This window comes from Lactuca virosa, chromosome 5, assembly GCF_052849685.1.
Source record: "Lactuca virosa cultivar CGN04683 chromosome 5, Lactuca_virosa_CGN04683_v6, whole genome shotgun sequence".
Taxonomy (NCBI): Eukaryota; Viridiplantae; Streptophyta; class Magnoliopsida; order Asterales; family Asteraceae; genus Lactuca; species Lactuca virosa.
This window is the reverse complement of record NC_136430.1, coordinates 369,900,174-369,922,863: the sequence shown is the minus strand read 5'-3', so window position 1 is coordinate 369,922,863 and position 22,690 is coordinate 369,900,174. Positions and strand designations below refer to the sequence as shown.

Genomic DNA, 22,690 nt, shown 5'->3' with positions numbered 1-22,690 from the left:
AACACTTCTTGCAAGTGTCTGTCATGCTCCTCTTGGCTTTTCGAATAAATCAGAATGTCATCTATGAACACTATCACATATTTATCAAGGAACGGATTACAAACCCTGTTCATTAAATCCATGAATGCTGTTGGAACATTGGTTAGTCCAAACGACATAACCAAACACTCGTAGTGTCCATATCGTGTTTTGAATGCAGTCTTCGATATCCTGCTCTCTCACCTTCAGCTGATGATATCCTGACCTTAGGTCGATCTGTGAAAAGTAACTTGAGCCTTGTAGTTGATCGAACAGGTCATCAATCCTCAGCAACGGATATCTATTCTTTATTGTTGCCTTATTCAGCTCTCTGTAATCAATGCACATTCTCATACTCCCATCTTTTTTTTCACGAATAACACCGGAGCTCCCCAGGGTGATGAACTAGGTCTTATGAAACCTTTGTCCAATAACTCCTGAAGTTGCATCATCAACTCCTTCATCTCCGTTGGTGCTAATCGGTAAGGTGATTTTGTTATCGGCGTCGTTCCGGGTAACAAGTCTATTCTAAACTCCACTTGTCTATCAGGCGGTAATCCGGGAAGATCTTCGGGAAATACTTCCGGATAATCACACACCACAGGAATGCTCTGCATCTCCTTTTTCTCCTTCTTTGCATCAATCACGAATGCCAAATATGATGTACATCCTTTGGCCAAACACTTTCTGGCTTTCATTAGATAAATGATTCCAGAATTTACCCTGCGTTTGTCCCCATACACCATAAATGACTCCTTCCCTGGCGGGTTTACTTTTACTATCTTCTTCCGGCACAATATTTTGGCATCATTGGCGCTAAGCCAATCCATTCCCAGCACGATGTCGAAACCATTTAGCTCATTAGGTAATAATTCTCCGTGGAACTTATTCCCATTCAAGTCGATTAAGATGTTTTTCATACAATGGCTAACAGGTACAAACTTGCCACTAGCAACTTCGACAAATAAAGCATTATCTAGTCTATCGACAGGCAAAGCTAGTTTTCTACCAAATTCATGCGAAATAAAGGAGTAGTTGGCTCCAGAATCAAATAAAATATGGGCAGGCAATTCGTTTACGAGAAAGGTACTTGAAGCGACATCAGCTTCATCTTTAGCAGCTTCCAGTGTCATCTGGAAGGCTCTCGCCTTCGGCTTTGGTGGAATGTTGGGTCTTGCTGCCTCCTTCTTTTTAGGACAATCTCTCGAGATGTGCCCCTCCTCACCACACCCGTAGCAGACTTTCTTGGTAAGGGTACATTCGTTGGCATAGTGCCCTGGCTTTCCACATTTGAAGCATGTGGCTTCCCCGCCACATTTCCCAAGATGCTTCTTCTTTCATTTGTCGCACCATTTCGTTTCGCCTCCTCCTCCTCCTCTCGAAGCAGATTTCGAGAATTTATTTTTCTTGTTGGACCCTGAAGGCCCATCAAACTTCCTCTTCTCACCAACCTTTGATCTCTCCAGACCCTTCTCCCTGATCTAAGTCTCAACATTCTTAGCAGCCCAGATGGCGGCTTTCAATGTGGTTGTTTGCTTAACCATTGGACCAAAGTCCGCTGGTAGTCCGAGGGAAAACTTATTGACCTTTGAGAGTTCTGTTGGAACTAAATATGGAATAAGCTTCATCTTTTCCGTGAAACTAGCAGTGTATTCAGTAATGCTCATTTTTTCCCTTCTTTAAATTCTGAAACTCATTATTGATTTCCAGAAGGTCCTACTCTGAGCAGTATTGCAATTTGAGTTGCACCACAAAGTCTTCCCAAGACATTTTGCTCGCTTCTCCCTTGGGCATAGAGTCAGCTAACAACTTCCACCAACTCAACACGCCAGATTTTAACAAAGGGATCGCAAGAGCGATCTTCTACCGGTTGCTGCATTCGCAACTTTCAAACATTGTCTCCATTTCGGAGATCCAGTCCATAACTTGCACCGGCGTCGGGGTTCCGAATAGACACGGTGGCTTAGATTCCATAAAATCCTTGTATTTACATCCTCTTCCATCATTTCCTCCATCACGATTGTTTTGTCTAACAATCGGTGGGTTGGCGTGACCAACAATCCCACTGAAGTTACCTCCTTCCGACTGCCCTTCACTTAATTCGGGCTGCACAATCGGCATTGAAGGTTCTTCACGATTCTGCTGCAGCAGACGTCTCGTTTCTTCCATCTGACGATCCAACATCGTCTGAATCATCAATTGTACACCAGCCATTGTCATCGACTCAGGTGCTGCTGCTACAACAGGTATTTGCTCAATTACTGGTGGTTGAGGCCGTTGATTCCTGTTTTCGTCTGCGTTTCCAACGCCACTTCTTGTTCTTTCCATCGTTGATCTATACACCGAACAAGGTGAATTTAGATCCTCAATCACGATAGATAATCAAATCATCCTTATCACTTCAAAACGTTTACATGCTAGTTCTAATACCGTCATCATACGCTTAGAATCCTAAACACATAAGGTCTCCAGATCCGGTTGGCAGCAAACCATAGATCCGAACAAATAATATCATATATGGCAACATATAACATTTAGCACATAAAAGCATTTTAGGCAACTTTCCTAAAATAAACTAGTGCTCGTGTCTTAAATACAACAAACACTCCTCTCACAATCTTTACTTAGCATTCTAAGTTTAAGCCTAGAAATCCTACAAATTCCTAGTTCGCTTAAACTAATGCTCTGATACCAACTGTGACATCCCCAAAATCACGGCCAGAAAAGACCGGTTTCATTTATGCTTTTAAATAAAATCAGAGTAATCCTTTGATTAAAAGAGTTGCGGAATTTGTTCCCAAAACAAAATATGATAAGAATTTATCAAAGCATTTCATAAAGAAATGTATTTTCATTATATAACAAAACCTCGGGATGTCATGTTGCGATACAGACCAAAAGCATAAACAAGACAAAATAGACCTTACAACAGTTACATATAACTACTGGTCTATAATCCAAAAATATCTTGACAATGTCATCCAACTTATGCTCTCGTGCCACTACCTGTAATACAAAGAAAAACTGAGTGGGTCAGGCTTGGGAGCCTGGTGAGCATATAGGGTTTTTAACCCACAATAAATAATTATATTTAATTTCACCAACCAACAATAACCCGATTACCCATTCCCGTTATCCTCACTTTATGTCCCTAAAACAACAACTATTACAAGGGACCTAATCTAGGATTTTCATCGGGACGGACATTACTGCAAAGGGGTTTCCTTGACAATAGATGTCCTAAAGGCAACCATGATGGGGATAGAGTACACCGGTGAACACATCGTTCACAACACCTACAGGTTATGAGCCTGCTAGCGTTCCACTGGACTGTCTAGAAAGAGTCTGTGGTCGTCATCCGTACTCCGCTAGATGACTAGATCAACAACAACATCGAGGCCTCTCATCATTTTATTTCATCACACACCAACTGTCTACCCATGTTCTACCCAACATAATAGTAGATAAAATATATACATTTATATACAGCTTAAAATTTGTACAAGACATCCATTCAACAACTAGTTCAAATAAACAAATAATATATAAACACATAGCATGTATTTTATAAAGATTAATTCATATCTATGTGTTAGAAGAAAATGAATATACACTCACTTGATCAGAAGATGATCGGACAGCACTATGGCTCTAAGAATAGTATTCTTCGGTGAAACCGGGATGCTTTCTTGAAAACCGGGCTTCTCGCAGACAGAGTTTCGGCTCGGAAACTCTTTTCTTCTCAGGATCTTCGGGCTTCGGGACTCGCTTCAGGTCTCGGGATGATACCGGGGCTTCGGGGGGTTAAAAGAGGGCTTAGAGAGAGTATCGGGAGTGAGAGAGAAGAGATTGAGCAACCAAACTCGGCTGCCCCTTGAATTCTATTTATAGGGCCAACATTCTGTACTCACGTCGTGATTTTTAAGTGTTCACGTCGTGAGCACAGTAGGTCACTGCGTTCGTCATTCGTCCACTTGCTCTGGAGGACGTCCAGTCTGTTCTCACGTCGTGAGCACTGTGCTCACCTCGTGAGTTCTGACACAGCCTCGAATATTGTGTTCCGAACTTCAGAAATTCATATCTCTCGCATACGAACTCCGTTTTCGACGTTCTTTATATACACGCGTAGGTGAGATCATGCTCTACAACTCTCGTTTAGACTCCGTTGGCTAATTTTGAATTTATTTTTATTATATTATTTTTAGTAGGCCGGGACAGGAAAACTTCGTTAGAAAATCATATCTTCTTCATCCGACGTCCGTTTTCATCTGTCTTTTCACCGTTGGACTACTATCGACGAGATCTTCGATTCTCGTTTAGATTGTTTTGGCTAAAAATCACTCCATCTCAATTTCGAGATTTGGGCTGCATACTACTGAGCTGAAACTTAGAAAAATCATAACTTCCTCATACGAAGTCAGATTTAGACGCTCTTCTTATGCACGCTCTCGGTTTAACTTATTCTACGACTTTCGTTTAGATCACTAAGGCTAGATATCGCTCTATCTTAAATTCATATTTTACGTCATTCAGCGTCGTGCCGGTTCTGTCGTGAAACTTCGACAGGTCACAACTTCTTCATTATAACTCGGATTTCAGCATTCTATATATATTCGGAAACCTCGTCACGACCACTACCACATCCTTCATAGATATCGGATTTATCTAACATTTCATTTTGACGCTTATTTTTATCCTTAATTCATTTAAGGCACACAATTAAGCATAAAACACATAATACTCAAATAATACATCTTTATTATTCCAAGACGGGTTACAAAGGTTAACCTAGACTATTACATCATCAGTAATGCCTAGCCTAGAAACACGGGCGTTACAATTCTCTCCACCTTAGGATGATTCTGTCCCCGGAATCACACATCAACAAACAAATGCGGATAGCGACTCATCATGTCACTATCAGTCTCCCAGGTGAGATTTGGCCCATTCGCATGCTTCCATCTGACAAGCACCAATTCGACCATCTTGTGTCGTAATTTCTTAGTCTTTCGGTCAACGATTGCCTCAGGTTCTTCAATTAACCTTTTGTTCTCATCAATTCTTAACTCAAAAATTGGAATTATGTCGGGAACTTCTCCCGTGAACTTCCTCAAATAACACACATGGAAAGTGTTATGAATTCCATTCAGTTCTTCGGGTAATTCGAGTTTGTATGTTTGATTCCCAATCCTCTGAAGAACTTTAAACGGTCCAATAAATCTTGGACTTAACTTTCCCCTTTTACCAAATCTTATAAGTCCCTTCCACGGTGAGACTTTAAGCAAAACCGAATCTCCAACTTCAAAAGTCATCGGTCGTCTTTTCTTGTCAGCATAGCTCTTTTGACGATCTTGAGCTGCTAACATTCTCTCCTTAATTATTTTCAACTTTTCAGCAGTTTGATGGACTATCTCCGGTACCATAAACTGCTTTTCCCCAGCCTCAAACCAACAAGATGGCGTACGACACTTCTGTCTGTACAAAGCTTGATAAGGTGCCATCTTTATGCTCGAGTGGAAACTATTATTGTAGGAAAATTCTACCAAAGGTAAGTGTTCATCCCAGTTACCTTGGAATTCCAGGGTACATGCTATCAGCATATCTTCAAGCGTTTGTATCGTTCGTTCGCTCTGACCATCAGTCTGTGGATGGTAAGCTGTACTCAAACACAACTTAGTACCCAATTCCTCTTGTAGACTTTTCTAAAATCGCGAGGTGAAACGGCTGTCACGATCTGACACAATCGTTAACGGAACACCGTGAAGCCTCACAATTTCCTTCACATAAGAATTCGCAAGCTTATCCATAGACCATTTCTCATTGGCTACTATGAAGTGCGCACTCTTAGCGAAGTGATCAACGACCACCCAAATCATGTCGTGACCATTCTTTGTTCTGGGCAGCTTAGTGACAAAATTCATGGTAATGTCTTCCCACTTACCCATCGGCACAGGTAAAGGTTCTAAACTCCCATATGGTTTATGATGTTGTGCCTTAACTCTCGCACATGTCACACACTCGGCTACATACTTTGCAATATCGAGCTTCATCGTCGGCCACCAGTAATAGGGTTTCAGGTCCCTATACATTTTAGTGTTGCCAGGATGAATTGAGTACATGGTTTTGTGAGCTTCTTCCATCAGAAGATCTCTTATTCCTCCTGACTTAGGTACCCAAATACGGTCTTGGAATACCTTCAGTCCATGACCGTTTGTACCAAACACTAACGTTTTGCCCAAACGCTCCTCCTTCTGGTCATTCTTTTCAGAAGCTTCTTCTTGAGCTTTCTTTATACTTTCCACAATGGTTGAGACAACTTCTATTCTCAACGCTCTTGGCCTTTTTCTTTCAAGATTGACTTTTCGACTGAGAGCATCAGCGACAACATTTGCTTTACCAGGGTGGTAAAGTATCTCACAGTCGTTATAACTCACATTTCAGCATTCTATATATATTCGCGAAACTTCGACAGGTCATAACTTCTTCATTATAACTCACATTTCAGCATTCTATATATATTCGGAAACCTCGTCACGAACACTACCACATCCTTCATAGATATCGGGTTTATCTAACATTTCATTTTGACGCTTATTTTTATCCTTAATTCATTTAAGGCACACAATTAAGCATAAAACACATAATACTCAAATAATACATCTTTATTATTCCAAGACGGGTTACAAAGGTTAACCTAGACTATTACATCATCAGTAATGCCTAGCCTAGAAACACAGGCGTTACAACTATACTTGTGGGTCGAAGGCACCAATTTCGGCCTACTGGATTATGTTTGTAGGATGATAGGTTTTTTGTGACACTTGTTGATATGCATGTGTGTGCTTGTTATCTTAGTGAATCTTGTTGATATGACTGTATGCTTAGTTGTAGGGGTGAAATAGACCTAGTACTTGTTAAAAGACAACATAGGAGTTGAAATAGACTCAAGGGGTGAAATAGACTCAGTACCGGTTGAAAGAGACCGAAGGAGTTGAAATAGACTCAGGGGGTGAAATAGACCCAGTACCGGTTGAAAGATACTGAAGGAGTTAAAATAGACTCAGGGGGTGAAATAGACCCAATACTGGTTGAAAGATACCGAAGGAGTGAAATAGACTCAGGGGGTGAAATAGACCCAGTTTAGTTTCAAGTTGTTATGTATGTTTAGTATGGGGTATTTTGGGGAACTCACTTGTAACACCTCAAATTGTAAACCAAATTTTCCGTTTTAATTTACCAAAATAAAGTTTCACAACCCAAGTCATCAACACATAAGTATCTAAAAGAAACATCATCAAGAAATATCAGAGTATCTCAAACTGTCCCAGTAACAAATCTCCTAACGAGTGTGTACAATCAGACCATCGCCTTCCCTCGGTCCTCAGAAGTACCTGAAACACACAAATCAACAACTGTAAGCATGAAGCTTAGTGAGTTCCCCAAGATACCACATACAACACAACATAGATAAACAGTTATGGGTTATCAGCAACCATGGGGACTATCAGCAGTCCCAGTGGGCAACAACACGCCCTATGGGTTATCAGCAACCCTCAATCAGCGTGGTATTCATAGACCCAAACATCTCTGGAATAGCCCTTCTGATTGTTGCGGCCACCTCAGTAGCAACAATCCTGCGGATCTCATCATCACTGGCACTCGGCCTCTCGGGGTCGCTGGAACACACAAGAAAACCATTAGAAATCATGCTAAAGCGCATACACCGACTCCCACACACTCCTACAAGTTCCTTATTTCCTTAAGATTCCTTCTTGAGCCGCATACGAATCTGGTACTTTCAGTAGTACGGGCCTAATACTACCTCCCACACCAACCCGTATTTGTCTCAAGTCGTCCTCTCAATACCCTAAGTCACCAGGACTCTATTTCCTCAGTATCAGATATAGACTCGCCCTGCTGGTTCCTTTGAACCATGACTAAGCATCTAGACACTAACTCTAGACTGCTCCCTAGCACTGCTCCGCCTTACAAGATCTCTGATGTCCTCGCCATTTGCTTTGTGCATGCCAATTGTACACAATACGAGACTCGATAGACATTCAAATAAATGATTCTACCTCAAATCCACAACCAGACAAGGAACAGGAAGAAATGCTAAATCATTCATTCTAAGGCTATAAAATCCTAACTATGTACAATTATATAGCATAGACTAAGCAAATAGAAATGACATATTCAATCTAATAAGAATGAACTCCTAGGCAAAAGGCATCACAAATCAGTCAACACTATCACACCATTCCTGCAGGATCCTTTGCCTACCACTAGCTAGCATGCAATTCTATCAACTCATAAAATATCAGCTCTACACTACTCATATTATAAATTGAGGTATTTTGGGAAAGTACTGATCGAGCTCTGGTTGATTGTACACACTGCTTCACTGGGTTTTTCTCCTGTAAAAATCTTCATTTTTTTTTGTTAAGTTTTTCTAAAAATCTTCAGATCCGTAGTTTGAGTTTGGAATTACACTGAGGTTCATCCAAATGACTCAAACCAGGGCTTTGATATCAAATTGTAACACCTTAAATTTTAAACCAAATTTTCCTTTTTAATTTACCAAAATAAAGTTTCACAACCCAAGTCATCAAAACATAAGTGTCTAAAACAAACATCGTCACAAAATATCATAGTATCTCAAACTGTCCTAATAACAAATCTCCTAACAAGTGTGTACAAGACATTTGCCTTACCGCGGTCCTCAGAAGTACTTGAAACACATAAATCAATAACTGTAAGCATTAAGCTTAGTGATTTCCCCAAGATACCACATACAGCACAACATAAATAAACAGTTATGGGTTATCAGCAACCCTGGGGACTATTAGCAGTCCCAGTGGGCAACAGCACGCCCTATGGGTTATCAGCAACCTGAAGACTACCCGCAGTCTCAGTCACACATAAACAGCATAATACAAAATAACAGTAGACCCAGCTGTCATCACAACTACAGCTATTCTACCACACAGGTAAGAATAAGTGAGGAGACTCACTTGATACTGACAACAAGTAAATCTCACACCCGAACTTCAAGAACTAGACTCTACCTAATCAACGAAATAGTTAACCCTAATTAATAATTAAGGTCCATAACTCAACTCGCGAGTCCAAAACCTACAACTAAGTACTTTAAGGGCAAAAAGACCATTTTTCCCTTCCGGTGGTCCAAAACCCTAAATCTTGACCAAAAGTCAAAAGTCAACGAAAGTCGACTGCCCAGCACGTACGTTGGGCACACTCTCTTTTATGCGGGGCGTACTACTCGATCAGCGACCAATCAGAGACAGAACTGGCTATGCGGGGCGTAGCCAGGAGTACACCCGGAGGACTCCGTCTGATTCAACTTCACCAACTTTTATGTCTTAATCCGTTAAGACATCTAACCCAACTTCAGATCTGACCATCCTAGGGTGTCTTAATCCATAATGTTGTTGACTTTAAGCCTTTGCATGGCTAGAAAGGACCCAATGCAACAAACTCTAACTTCTATCACACTCTAAGTCACTTTACCCATGTGTGGGCCATTGGAAATGATCAAGCAACCATTTTTATGAATCTACACGTCCTAAAATGCTTGAAAGGACAACTAATATTCTCTGGAGTGCTCCAAACTCATAAAGGTCCAAACTTGGGGACAAAAAGCTCATAAAACTCATCCATGGAGATCAAAAAGGAAACTCATCAAGGTATAAACTTTATACCTGAAAAAATGCACAATGAGGAGTGGTTTCTAGATCTACAAGCTTGCAAGCAACAACTCCTTCTTCTCTATCGTCCTTCTTCAACAACATGCACCAAAATTACTTAATAAGCTCTCAAACTCTCACTAACAAACTTAGACTCGAGATTAGGGTTTGAGGAGGGAATGGTGGCCGATAAGGATAGTCCAAGGGAGGTATAAGGTTGTTTAAATAGGGAGCAACCCTTAAAATTATGGTTTATTGATTGGGCTATTACACCCGGCGTACCATACGTACGCCCATCATACTAGCAGGACATCCGCGATCCCGCATCACACGAGTACGCTGAGCATACCCTCAAGTATGCCCAGCATACGGCTAACACGTAAAGCTTTTACCACAAGGGACCAATTATGCAACTTTGATAAAGTTAAGAGCTAGAAATGATAATACCTGATAATCGGATGTTACATCACTACGCTTTGTGCTTACGGTTTCATGTTTATGGTTTCAGGTACTTCCGGTTCCAAAGGGAAGGGTCCGACGTGACTGCACAACATCCCTCAGAGTTTTCCGCATCGGCTATTTATGATTTTTACTTTGATGTTTAAATGATATATTCACTTTGATTGGTTTTGGAACAACTCATTTGTATGGTTTATTGATTTTAAAATAAAAATTTTACCATGAATGTTTGGGACATTACATTTCTCCTCATAATATATATTCTTCTTCTTTTTTTATCTATGTTCAGGTCATAAAATAAAATCTAGAGTAAATTACAAATTTGGTTTCTAAACTTTATCTAAAATTGCAAGTTAAGACTAAATTTTCAAATTGTTCTAGTGTTGTCATCAAATTTCCATTTATTTGTTATGGATATGGTATCTGACCGTATAAAATGACTTTATATTCTGGATTTAATTTGTTATTTTGAGTAAAGCACAGGGACCGTATTTTCAATGAAATGCAAATGTAAGGATTGAAATCAAACAATTTTAAATTTTGGCATGATGGTGAAAACTATCAAATAGTTTTAAAATATCAAACATGGAATAAAAATAGGATGTGTAAAAGTTCAAAGATCACAATAAATCTATCAAATAAAAACCCTGAATTAAATATGAGGAGATGGTTTGAATAGTAAAAAAAACGTGTTGGAAAATATCTCTTCTTATGCGGGGAACTAGCAGAAGAAAACACAAGAACAAATGTAGTGGAGCCAAAATCTTGTGTAGGTAAATGGAGGTGTCAACTTCAAGTAGTGAAGATGAAGCAAAGTGGTTGAAGTCCATTGTTATATTATTGTTTCCATGTTCTCTCGTGTGTCTTTTTCATTCTTTCATGGATCGATAGGACCCAATTGCTATATAATACGGATAGATACATTTAGGTTGTGTTTCCGTTTTTTTTTATTGTCATGTTTAATAATCCAGCAAAAAATAGCTTATAAATTAAAAATTTTAATTAAAAAAACTACTCACGCTAATGTTTTAACAACTTTATAAATATATTAGTTTATAACCCGTGAGAACCACGGTTATAAAATTAATTAAACTTTCATAGTAAAAATTTAAAATTATTAATCAATTATTTCAAATAAATTATTTTAATAAATAAATAAGTTTATTCTTTTATTGACATGTGTCACAATATTAAAAATCCTCATTAAAATTGTATGTCACCTATAATGTCACATGTCAATCTATTAATTATCCATTTTAAATTTTAAATTTTAAAATTTAAATTTCTCAATCTAAGTACATTAAATTAATAATTGATTCTTCATTTCAAATTTTAAATTTTAAATTTCACTCTAATTACATTAAATTAATAACATTAGAATAAAAAATAAAATAAAATTAATATATATTATAAGATGATATAATTTCATTATTTATATATATATATATATATATATATATATATATATATATATATATATATATATAATTCTCCCAAATATATCATTTATTCCAAATCATCATCTCCATTATTTGATAACAAACTTATAACTACTAATTTTGAAAATATTTTTAAAACTAACATTAATTAAATACAATTTTTTAGCTAGGTTCAAGTTGCTTTGAATTTCGAATTTGACTTGGAACTTTAAATTTTGAAACTATCATCTAAATTTGATAAAATTGCAAAAATATTCTCGTGGTTGGCAAAATTCTATAGTTTCGGTCCAAAAAGTTTTGGTGGTGCACCAGTGGTCCAAAATTGGATCTTTTTATTGGTTTTGGTCCATACACACTTAAAATAACGATTACGCCCTTATAATTTATGTTGTTCATTTTTTAATTACTAAAATACATAAATTAATTGTAAAAATGGTCCCTTCATCTCCAAATCCACCCTCTATCACCGTTGTTTTGAACCACCTTCGGCAGCCGACATTATCGTTGGAGTTCACCCAAATCACCACCACCACCTCTGCCATAGATCTCAAATTCCCCATCCACACTGTCCTCTCTCCTCATATTTTGCTGGAATTAAACCCCTCCCCCGATTAAAATCACTAAAACTACATGTCGCACCACCAGTAATCATCGTCGAAGCTCACCACCATTAAAACCACCATCAATCATCTAAGTTGCTACACCAAAAAACGAGATCCTTATGTCACCGAATTACAACGACATTGGAAACAAAAACCTTCATCGCATCCACATCCTTCATTGTCATCTGTTAAGCCTCACACACCACCATAAACCTCCACCATTCCACTAAAAATACTCCTTCCACCATCGAGCATCACCTCAGCTGAAAACCACAACAGAGCAACACCTCATCTAGCCTTCTACAAACGACATCAGTGGGGTTATGGACTGATTTGATCAGATCAGAGCAGACCTATGAGAGAGAGGGATGAGAAAAGTGGTGATGGGGTCGATGGCTATAGGTGAAGACTGGCAGCAATAGAGGTCCAAAACTTTTGGGTTTTAACAGGATTTGGCGGAGGTAGTGTACAGCAAAAATTAGATCGATTCTCCGGTTGTTGAGCCACGACCTCCTTCGGTCTCGTAGATTCTGATGGAAGACGGAGTTAACATGGAGCTGGTTTTTTCTGGATTTTCCATGGCAAATCAGGTGGTGGTGTCCGACAGAAATGAAAAGAAAGAGAGAGATATTGATCGGAGATGGGGAAGAGAGAAAGAGGGTAGGTGGGTTAGTAGGAGGTGATATTTTTTTAATTAAAATTAATTAGAAAAAGAATTAATAAATGGCATATTCGTCATTTCAGGTTGGCAATGGACCAAAATCACATAAAAATGTCATCCATAGGGACTAAAATCACATAAGATATCCGAATTTGGACCACCGATGCATCATCAAACTTTTTTGGACCAAAACCGTAGAATTTTACCAACCACAGGGACCATTTTTTTTAGTTTTGTCTCTAAATTTCAGTAATTTCCTACTATTTTAAGGGTTAAATACACATACTAATAATTTTTAAATTTATGATAAAGTATCATTTTGTGTAAAATAGTTACATATCATAATAATCATCTTTCATGTGTTTTAGGCTAGATAATTAGTTTATTTTATACGATATAGCAATGTATTTTATCTTTTTTGTCAATTATAATAATGATTAATGTATTTTAATCGTTGTATTGGTCTTTGAATCAACATTTGACATAAAACTCGTTACAATAGTTCTATGTGAAGTTAGAAAATTTCCCTTAAACATAAATAAAATGAGAGTAGTTATTTACAACTTACTATAATTTAAAGAAATATATTACGTATTTATCTTAAAATAGTCATTCTTCTTTATTTTTTTGTGTTGTTTTATATTTTTCAACTAGTTTATCAGATAATTTTTACCGAACGTCATTTTTATCAGTTGGCAGGTAGTAGTTAGATTCTCAGTTAGCAGCTAACTTTTCAGCTAATTTGTCAAACTTAGCTTTAGATCATCGTAGTAGTAAAATGTAAACGATGTTTATTAATTATATCAAGCCAGCTTTTTCAATTACATTCCAAATCAGTGCAACTTGATATTCTTTCAAAAATGAATCCAGTGACTAACATATTAACAATTATTTTATGTATTTTTTAATCATTTATAGTTTAGAATACACATTTAAATAGTAAGTAACATATTAGTTATTTAAATAACAGAATATAGAATCTTATAAGAAAAAGTTCAACTTCTTAACTTAGTAGTAAAAAAAAAAAAAAAATCTTTAAACAGGGTAATTATACCCAATTTGTATTATATTTACATATTATATACACTTTGATAAAGACCATTAAAAAATTGGTGTCGCTGCTCTTATAAATAATAATATTAGATCCTGGAACTTAAACCTTACATGATATAGTAATCAACTTGCATTTGTGCAGCTTAATTTAATCAAAAATGTTTATATCAACAAAGTTATACTTTGTTTCAACTTTATCAATGACCATCATGACTACCACCTGGAATTATTGATCATGGAGATCTTCATATTTCCATGGGACATACCTCGGACGAATGATAAAGCACATTGAAATATATGCAAGAGCGCTTTTTAGACAAAGAAATGGTATCGAGTGTTTTGCAACATGAACTATTTAACTTTTTATGGGGTCAGTCTAAATCTTTTAGAGTTGTCTTTGTATGTTTTTCAAAATTTTCTTTATAAGAAAAGGGTTAGGGACCACTTTTAGTGGTGTCCTCATCCCTCTTATTTCTAAAGAGATTCTAATCATATAGAAAACAAAATTTCACAATTATAACTACCTAAAATTTTCAAGATATAATAGTCTAATAGGGAAAAAAATACAACACGATAATTGGGGGAAAAAATCAAAATACAATCCCGTAATAAGAAAAAAAAAATGTACAACATTGTAATAGAAATAAATGAAGTGGGATGCTATAATAAATTACACAAGTAGATGAAAGTACATTGCTCTTTCTTGCATTTAGTCCTTTTAAATAATAAGCAATAGCATAACATACAACCACGCAAAGACACCTTCATGTATAAACTTACACAAATGTAACGAGCAAGTGTAGTATGAAAGAACCCCTTCATGTATAGAATAACAATACACATGATACATATATACATACATGATCAATCTACAATGATGAAATTATCAACTTGATTTTCATTTGTTTTACTTTTACACCATATGTTAATCAAGAAGACCGAAGTTAATCAATTTTCTCCATTATATTGAATCCATAAGCATGCAACATTTCGAGTGCTGCAAAATCACAAGTAAAAAGTAAGCAACATAACAGTCTTTTTTTCATTGAATAAAATTTACCACAAGTGAATTGACAATTACCTGGCTCATAAACTTCCGCATCAATAGGCCTTAAGACACCCGTACTTGTAATTTTTCCCGCAAGTAAAAGCTGTAGAATCAAAGCTATAGTTACACTTTATACCAAACACAAAACTTTTGAGGTAAAAGTTAAAATTATTAAAGCAAAAAAGTAAATATACCAAAGCACCAATTGCTACAGGAATCCCAACTGTTAAGGCCATGCCACTTATTGTTTTCCCATTCTGAGTCCTCCCAAATTCCAATAAGGTTGCCTCATGTTTTTCTGTAGGGCGACCATTTGGGAATTCCACCACTACTTGATGATACAAAAGAACCATGTCCTGAAAGAAATTTTATTAATAAAAATTACCCACATTCAAGATATCATTTCATTTTAATAAATTATCAGTTACCTACCTGTTCTGTGGTGTTATAGGCTAATCTTTCTTCCATCCGAAGGCATGTCACATCAAATGCACTTTGACAAGATGAAGGTACCTCTGTTTGCTCATAAAATCCCAAAAACCTAAAATCCATGAAAAGATTTCCATTTTTTTAATAATTATATATAAAAAAGCATGTTAATATAATATCAGACAGTTTATGCTTACATAATTGCTTTAGCTGTCCTGAATGCTGTTCCATTCTCTTTGCAGAATCCAAGTTCTATTATCCTTTCTGTAATAAGCTTATCTGGCTTCACAGATTCATCAAAATTCCTGCTTTCAATCTTCAAAAGTTCAAATAGAAATGTTCTATACGTACGTCTATCTTTATCTTTATTTGTAAGAATCAAACTAACTTCACTTTCAAAGAAACCAATTCTTGCAAGTGTGCCCATTATTTCACCAAACCCTGTGCACATAAGTTTCACATTACACCCTCTAGAACCAAAAACTTCTATATATTCCCAATTTCCAAAAAAAAAAATGTCAATCCAAGTTTCAAAAACTACCTTCATAACGAAGAGTGCCACGAAATATGGTCGATGCTTCATTTTGTATCCCGTATAAATCTCCATAAGTTAAGGAGTTGCGATTAGGTAGGACCTCAAGTGCAAAAGCTGGAAAATCATGCATCCGAAATTTTGTAGCTGAATCATACAGATCATCTCCTGAAAATTTGCACCAACTATAAATTATTAAAAGAAATAAGCAAGTAACATCATAAGTGTCAACTTGATTTTTCAATGTTAGCAAAAAGAATAAGTAAATTACATTTTTTGTCCCTGAGTATAGCTGATTTTTGGGATTTTGTTCCCAAAAAGTTCTCTTGCAATTTTTGTCCCAAAAAGTACTCTTACAATTTTGGTCCTTATTTTAGGTTCTTGTAACGTTTTTAGTCCTTGTACCAAGTGAAATGACTAGTTTTTAGTCCTTGTTCCAAGTAAAATGACAAGTTTTAGTCCCTGGGTATAGCTGATTTTTGCAAATTTGGTCCCAAAAATAGACATTTTACTTGGAATATGGACCAAGGACGTTACAAAAACCTAAATTAAGGACCAAAACTGCAAGAGAAGAACCAAAGTTAAAAATAATAATAATAAATCAGCTGTACTCAGGGACCAAAAATTTAATTTACTTAAATATGAAATTTCCAAGGTGCATTTATGTAGAATTGGGGTGTTCTTCATCTAGGGTTCATAGGGTTTAGGGTTTCCTACCATCAACATGTACAATTCCTCCATCTTTTCTGTAGGTGGCAGGATTGCGTCCAGCTCGTATAGCTCCAGCTGGATTCCAGCTGAAAGAGTTTTGTAACAAATAAAATGTTTATTTTCAATAGTTAATATTGGCATCAAAATGACACATAGAGAATTAGAAGCTACCTGAACTTGTAAGCGAATGGATTATTTGCTGCAGCAGGGGATGGAATACCCCCACAATTGGAAACAAAAGACCTGATTTTCCCTCCTTGGGCATGTGCTTCATCGATCATCTTCATTGCCATCATATGATCTGAAGGGCATAAAAGTCATTATGCAATGATAAGCACTGACATGTTTACAAGAATATATATGCTTAAAGAAAATACAAAGGAGAAAGAAAAATGACCTATTCCAGGATCCAACCCCATTTCACCAAGAATTGTAATGCCACAATCTTTAGCTGCTTCATGTAGCTTGTAAATTGAATCATTAATGTAGCTAGCAGTCACAAGATGTTTTTTAAGCTGCATTAAAAATAAATTTTCTTTAACAAAACAAGAATAACTGATAAATCATAGATCCAAAGGACAATAGAAAAGTGTAATACCTCAATGCAGACATTAGCTATGGTAGAATGAAAACTTGGAGGCAATAGACTGATAACAAGATCAACCTGCATGATGTACTTATAGAGACTATCATGATCCATCACATCCAGCTGGCATGCAATTGCATAGGGTATACCTTCAGTTATCTGCATTCAAATAATCAATCACAATAGCAAATTGGTAATTTAACAGTACCAAAAAAGCTAGATACCAAAAACTTCATTATACCTCCTCTGCATCCTTAAGAAAAAGTGATGCAACAATAACTTGAATACTATTCTGCTCTCCAAATTCACCTATTCTACATGATTTTAACCATTCTGGAGACGAATCACTTCCAATTGATGCCAAGAGTTCAACAGCAGGTTGACAAACACGCCCTGCACCTAACACAAGAACCGTGTTCTTTTTTGAACCATATCCTAATTTGACAAAACTATCCTTCACTTCACCAACTTTCAGTGCAAACATGTTTGTTTTTCCATTGGGAATTTCATGACCTTCTTTTGGTTTTGCTATAGAAGTCAAAGTATCAACTATTTTATCAAGAACAACACTATCATCTGCACCAACCTGGTAACAATGACATTGAAAAGTCAACACTCAACACATCACAAGAAAGAGATTATGTCACACACACACACACACTTACTTCAAGTTCTGAGTAAGATGTAGAGTCTGTGCATTGACCAACTTGACATTTGACCAGGTGAAAAGAGCCACCAGCAGCTTCAATTATATCCAGGGCTTCATTAATCAGAAACTTGTCAAACAGATGACCACTAAGAGAAACCTGTAGAAGTCAAACTATCAATAATTATAAAGTCAAAAGCTAAAATGATAATGAAGCATGATAGATGGAAACAAACCAGCATAGTGTATCTATTCTTATAAGATCCAAAGTTGGCAACATCCTCAGACACTTCTCTGTAAATAAATATGTGTAAAGTTTTTTTAATAAAGCAAACATATCAAATGAAAACATATTTGTGAAATTATGTGAAAAACTTACTGTGAGTTCCTCATTCGGGGAATATATTCGTATAAGTGAGTGAGAGCTCCTTTATGTGCTATACAAGCTCTCTTTAAGTGAACAGGTAAATCTTCTAGATCTTTTGAAGAAGCTAAACTCCCAATAAAATAGGAAAGTACATCACCAAAATGTTGTGAAGCCTTTATGACAGATGCTACCATGTTAGATGCCATGATACCAAAAAAAAAAACATTTAAGTAGAAAAAGACTAGTAAGGTACAGGTTTCACAGCACCTCTTTGGCAAACTCAGTAGGGAGAATGTCAACAGCTAAACAAATTACGCCATCGCCCTCCACGTCATCATGATACGAGTCACCAGATGGATCATATCTAGTAGCCAAAACTGTGTATTATTATCAAGGGGTACAAAAGTGAAGCTTCACAATATGAGTTGAAGAGAAATAGATATACCTGAAAAGAGGTGAATCAATTGATGTGGATTTGTTTACAAATTCTATGGAGCCTCCTATATCACAAGTTATATCACAAATCCCAACAAGTGGGCAGCTTTTATGTGTTAAATCTTGTAGTTGCTTGGTAGTCAATAAGCAAGGGTATCTTTTCTCCCAATACATGCAATTAACTGCTCAAGGGGCATAACACCAGTTAGGTATTGACACAGAATATGATAAATACTAAATAGGTCAAATAATTGAAGGAACCAAACTAATTCCATAATAGTGGATGTTATCCAATCAGAAAAAGGTATTGTAATGTGGATAGGGTGGTAGTGGGTAGCCTCCAATAAAAAAAATTGGTTGGTGGATGATATCACTATGTGGAAAGTGGGATGTTTAATACTACTATTATGGCTAAAAACATGGAGGGCAAAGATGGCATCTCACATCTGCTAATCTAGATGGAGGGCAAAGATGGCAATTTCATATTGTCTTGACATCTCACATCTGCTACTCTAGATGCAAGTCTTCTGCAGCTATAATACCCAATATAAGCATGATTGTATCTTCACAACAATATATATATATATATATATATATATATATATATATAGAGAGAGAGAGAGAGAGAGATCACTGTAGTTGATCTCTTTTGACCAATAAATGTGTCTTGTATCTCTTGCTATCATCTTTTACCATGAACACTCGCTTATTCTACAAAGCTTTCTTTCTTGTTGGTAGCTTAATCAATGAAAAGGTATCATTTTTCTCAAGTGAACTTGTTTCTTCATTCATAGCATGCACCCACTACACAGAATCTTTCATCCTTACGACTTCTATAACACTAAGGTTCACCATTTTCAGTCACAAGTAAGTAGTTTGCTAAAGGAGAGTATCTCTATGGAGGTCCTCTGACTCTAGTAGTTATCCTAAGGAGAAACTAAAACTGCTTCATTTGCATTGTTGTTTTTCAAACCACTACTATTTACTAAAGTTCCTTTGTTTTCTAAACTCCCACTACTTTTAGACTACTCATTAATTTATCAGCTCAAACTGTTTCCTGGAAGGTCACTTCCAGCAGTGGCCCCAAAAACAACACAACACTAATTGCCTCCAAACGAGAATGTCTATGCAAGTGTTAAGACTATTTTTCATGTAAATGGAGAAATGCCTATATGCACCAAGGAAATGTAGCCTTAGTTTAGTAACAAAAACAAAATAACTGAAAAAATGTCTGCATACCTATAACAGATGCATATGGAGCAACCTTCTCATGAAAAACTGGTCTGTAGCGCTCAGGATGTGCATAGTAATCAACCTGGAATGGAAATTCCGGTAGTCAACATACATTGCATAAAGTAATCATACAGGTCAAAGATAATGTTGTTCTTATAGCAACACAAAAAACCAAAACTCTCCCAAAATTTTACAAAAAGTAACAATAACATTAAGCAAATGGAAACATATTCAAGCAATATAATGATAGTTGATACCAATGTGAGGCAAAGAAGAAGGAACTTAAAAATTAATGCATAAAACCAATGTTACGTACTTTATCAAAAGCTTCACTAGGATCATTGTGTTCAACCATGTCTTCACTAGTCACGATACAGCCATACACTTGGAAAGCCCGTTTAGGTTGACAAAGATCCACGCCCTAAGCAACATGAGTAAATTACTAACACAATAAGTCAAATGTGAAATGTATCTTATCCTTCCTAAACACAATGTACATTTTACATTTTGAAGAGAAAAATTAGCAACAGATTGTGACAATTGGACATAGTAGGTTGAGTTTCTTCCTCATTCTCCATGTCACACAGAAACATATAAGAAAAGAGATGATAAATAAGGTCAATATTACCTTGTCAAATAGTTTTGGAAGTTTACTTGAATCCACAAATGTATGAGGAAGAAGCTTGAATATTTCTTGTGCTCCAAGAGAAACTAAAACGTGAATCAAAAACTAAATTACCAAGACATTTAAAGTCCTTGATAAGATTCTATTATAGGAAAGAAGCTAGAACTAAGTTAACATTGTGTACAAAGAGACAAAATAATGCATCAAATGAGCAATAAGTAATACCATTTCCAGAACCAGTGAAAATAAATACTAAAGGAGAAATGCTTGAAGGCAATCCAGTAGTAGCTATCTCTTCACCCACAGAAACAACTGCAGCCTTTGCAGCAGCCAATGATGGATACATATAAGATGAACCTAGTGACAGGAATGGTGTTGAATATCCAAGACTAAGATACCCTGAAAAAGAGTGAATAAATATATCATTGAACTCATTTATGGGTAAATGCTAGAAAAGAAAAAAGATTAAGTTCATGTTTCTTACTTCTTCCCAGTCCACTTAAGAAGTCAATAAGTCCAGCTCTACCAGCAAACTTGCCAAATGCAAGTAATCTCTTCCCTTTATCTCCAACTATGAGCTCATAATCAAACAAAGATGCCCTCTCATCCAAGATCTACAAATCAAAAAGAATGTTTTTAATAACACCAGAACCATCAGTATAACATGGTGTTATTTTGATGGAGAAAGAACACCATACTTTATCTAGCAAAGGCATATTCTCTTTTTGTGCTTTGTGAGTATGGGAGAAAAATGCATATGCTCTGTCAGGAAGAATCATCTCCAACTGCAGCAAAAGAAAAACGTTATTCTGCAATGTGAATTTTGTTGTGTAAGAATACAATTATGTCAGATTATAGCACCTTTGGTTGCTTGATACCCAATATGAGACCACAGTCGGATAAATCCTCAGAAATCTCACAGCCAACATCCTCATACAGAGCATCATGATGTATCCGCTTTGTTGATGGCTGTACAATAATGCGTGTCACTTCCACTTTACCCTTCCCACTGTGCAGAAGTCTAGCACAGTGTGATGGGGTTAAAGGAACCCTTCTTTCCCACTTGTTTGTAGACTCTGAAAGGATCCCGATAACTCCATTGCCATGCATGATAACTTCCCCCTTCTTTCCAAGTACTAACTATCTGTATTTCAATCCGACAATCTCTGCTAACAACCAAATATCAACTTAGAATTATTAATCTGTTTGATTGGATTACTAACAGAAAATAGGTAGCCAAACCAACCTGTTTCTTTTTTCCTTAAAAGGATGAGACAGTCGCTGCAGAAGGATATTCCCCTTTAGGATCGCATTAGGATCTACGCAGCAGATATACATAAGAAAAGGCAGTAAACATCGTAGGTGATTCATACTGACGTGTGCGTTTGGCGATGAAAGGGATAGGGCAACAAAGAGCACGAGATAATGATGAACAAGATGACTACAAACGTGTGAAAGCTTCCCACAATTATATTAATTTCTTCATTGAAAAGTGTCTATAATGCAATGGATTGTTGCCAACTGTCCCGAGATCCACATGATACTGTTAATAGATTGTCGAGTACATAAGTGAGAAACCTCCCCACGACAAAGCCATCTCTCATCAAACTCAACAACTTTCCAATATTTTACTCCGAGTGGCCCTGATGCTAGTCGTTTTGCGATTGAGTTTTGTCAGGACGTCTCTTCCCATTCAGCGCTCCACATATGTTTCTGTTTTACCTACTTCTCCGTTCTTATAAACGCCTCAAATCTTTTACAGTTTTTCTACATGTCTTTGTTTGAACTTCGAATCGGTGATTATGTCAACGTCTACAGCGTTTTCGATTCTTTATATGTGCCATCCTCTGATTTTATTCGGGATTTCTTTGTACTCTTTTCCAATTTCTATGTTCAATTTCTTCAAATTCTTGCTGGGTTTGCATTTTTACCTGAAATTCGATAATTACAAACCCTATTAATTTTAATGAGCGGATGTTTTTTAGTTGTTTATCGACAAAACTGTAAAAAATGGTTATTGTAATTTTTTTTTCCAGATCTTAACGGGATAAATGGTTTTTTTTTTTCTTTTTTTTGAATTTGGTGACCATCAAATTGAAAAGTTTATTTTATCTTTTTAATTTTTTTCTCGTTATTTTT

At 36.5% G+C, this 22,690-nt stretch overlaps 1 protein-coding gene across 3 annotated transcripts; it reads right to left on the bottom strand.

Annotated features, from left to right (window-relative positions):
* Positions 1-14,622: 14,622 nt before the first annotated feature.
* On the bottom strand, positions 14,623-22,252 carry LOC145117193 (lysine-ketoglutarate reductase/saccharopine dehydrogenase bifunctional enzyme). Of its 3 annotated transcripts, XM_079053498.1 has the most exons (25): positions 21,798-22,252; positions 21,413-21,717; positions 21,250-21,336; positions 21,036-21,165; positions 20,777-20,950; positions 20,555-20,637; positions 20,243-20,347; positions 19,933-20,008; positions 18,704-18,875; positions 18,526-18,622; positions 18,271-18,431; positions 18,128-18,185; positions 17,911-18,051; positions 17,487-17,831; positions 17,258-17,404; positions 17,057-17,174; positions 16,831-16,960; positions 16,666-16,745; positions 15,958-16,116; positions 15,614-15,857; positions 15,420-15,528; positions 15,182-15,343; positions 15,021-15,090; positions 14,842-14,936; positions 14,623-14,730 (listed from the first exon to the last, which is right to left on the bottom strand). In XM_079053498.1, the coding sequence occupies exons 2-24, from the start codon at positions 21,659-21,661 to the stop codon at positions 14,884-14,886; spliced, it is 3,150 nt and encodes a 1,049-aa protein (XP_078909624.1). In that variant the 5' UTR covers positions 21,662-21,717; positions 21,798-22,252; the 3' UTR covers positions 14,623-14,730; positions 14,842-14,883. The 3 variants fall into 3 exon arrangements, with proteins under 3 accessions (XP_078909624.1, XP_078909625.1, XP_078909623.1); XM_079053499.1 differs by lacking the exon at positions 14,623-14,730 and having other exon boundaries at positions 14,740-14,936; positions 21,413-21,720; XM_079053497.1 differs by lacking the exon at positions 14,623-14,730 and having other exon boundaries at positions 14,740-14,936.
* Positions 22,253-22,690: the final 438 nt, after the last annotated feature.

Excerpts from the sequence above, each read along its gene's own strand:
- LOC145117193 (XM_079053498.1), bottom strand. The coding sequence starts at position 21,661 with ATGCATGGCAATGGAGTTATCGGGATCCTTTCAGAGTCTACAAACAAG. Across the intron at positions 20,348-20,554 it reads TTCCAAAACTATTTGACAAG|GGCGTGGATCTTTGTCAACC; the intron begins GTAATATTGACC and ends CATGTTGCTTAG. Across the intron at positions 20,009-20,242 it reads CTAGTGAAGCTTTTGATAAA|GTTGATTACTATGCACATCC; the intron begins GTACGTAACATT and ends TTTCCATTCCAG.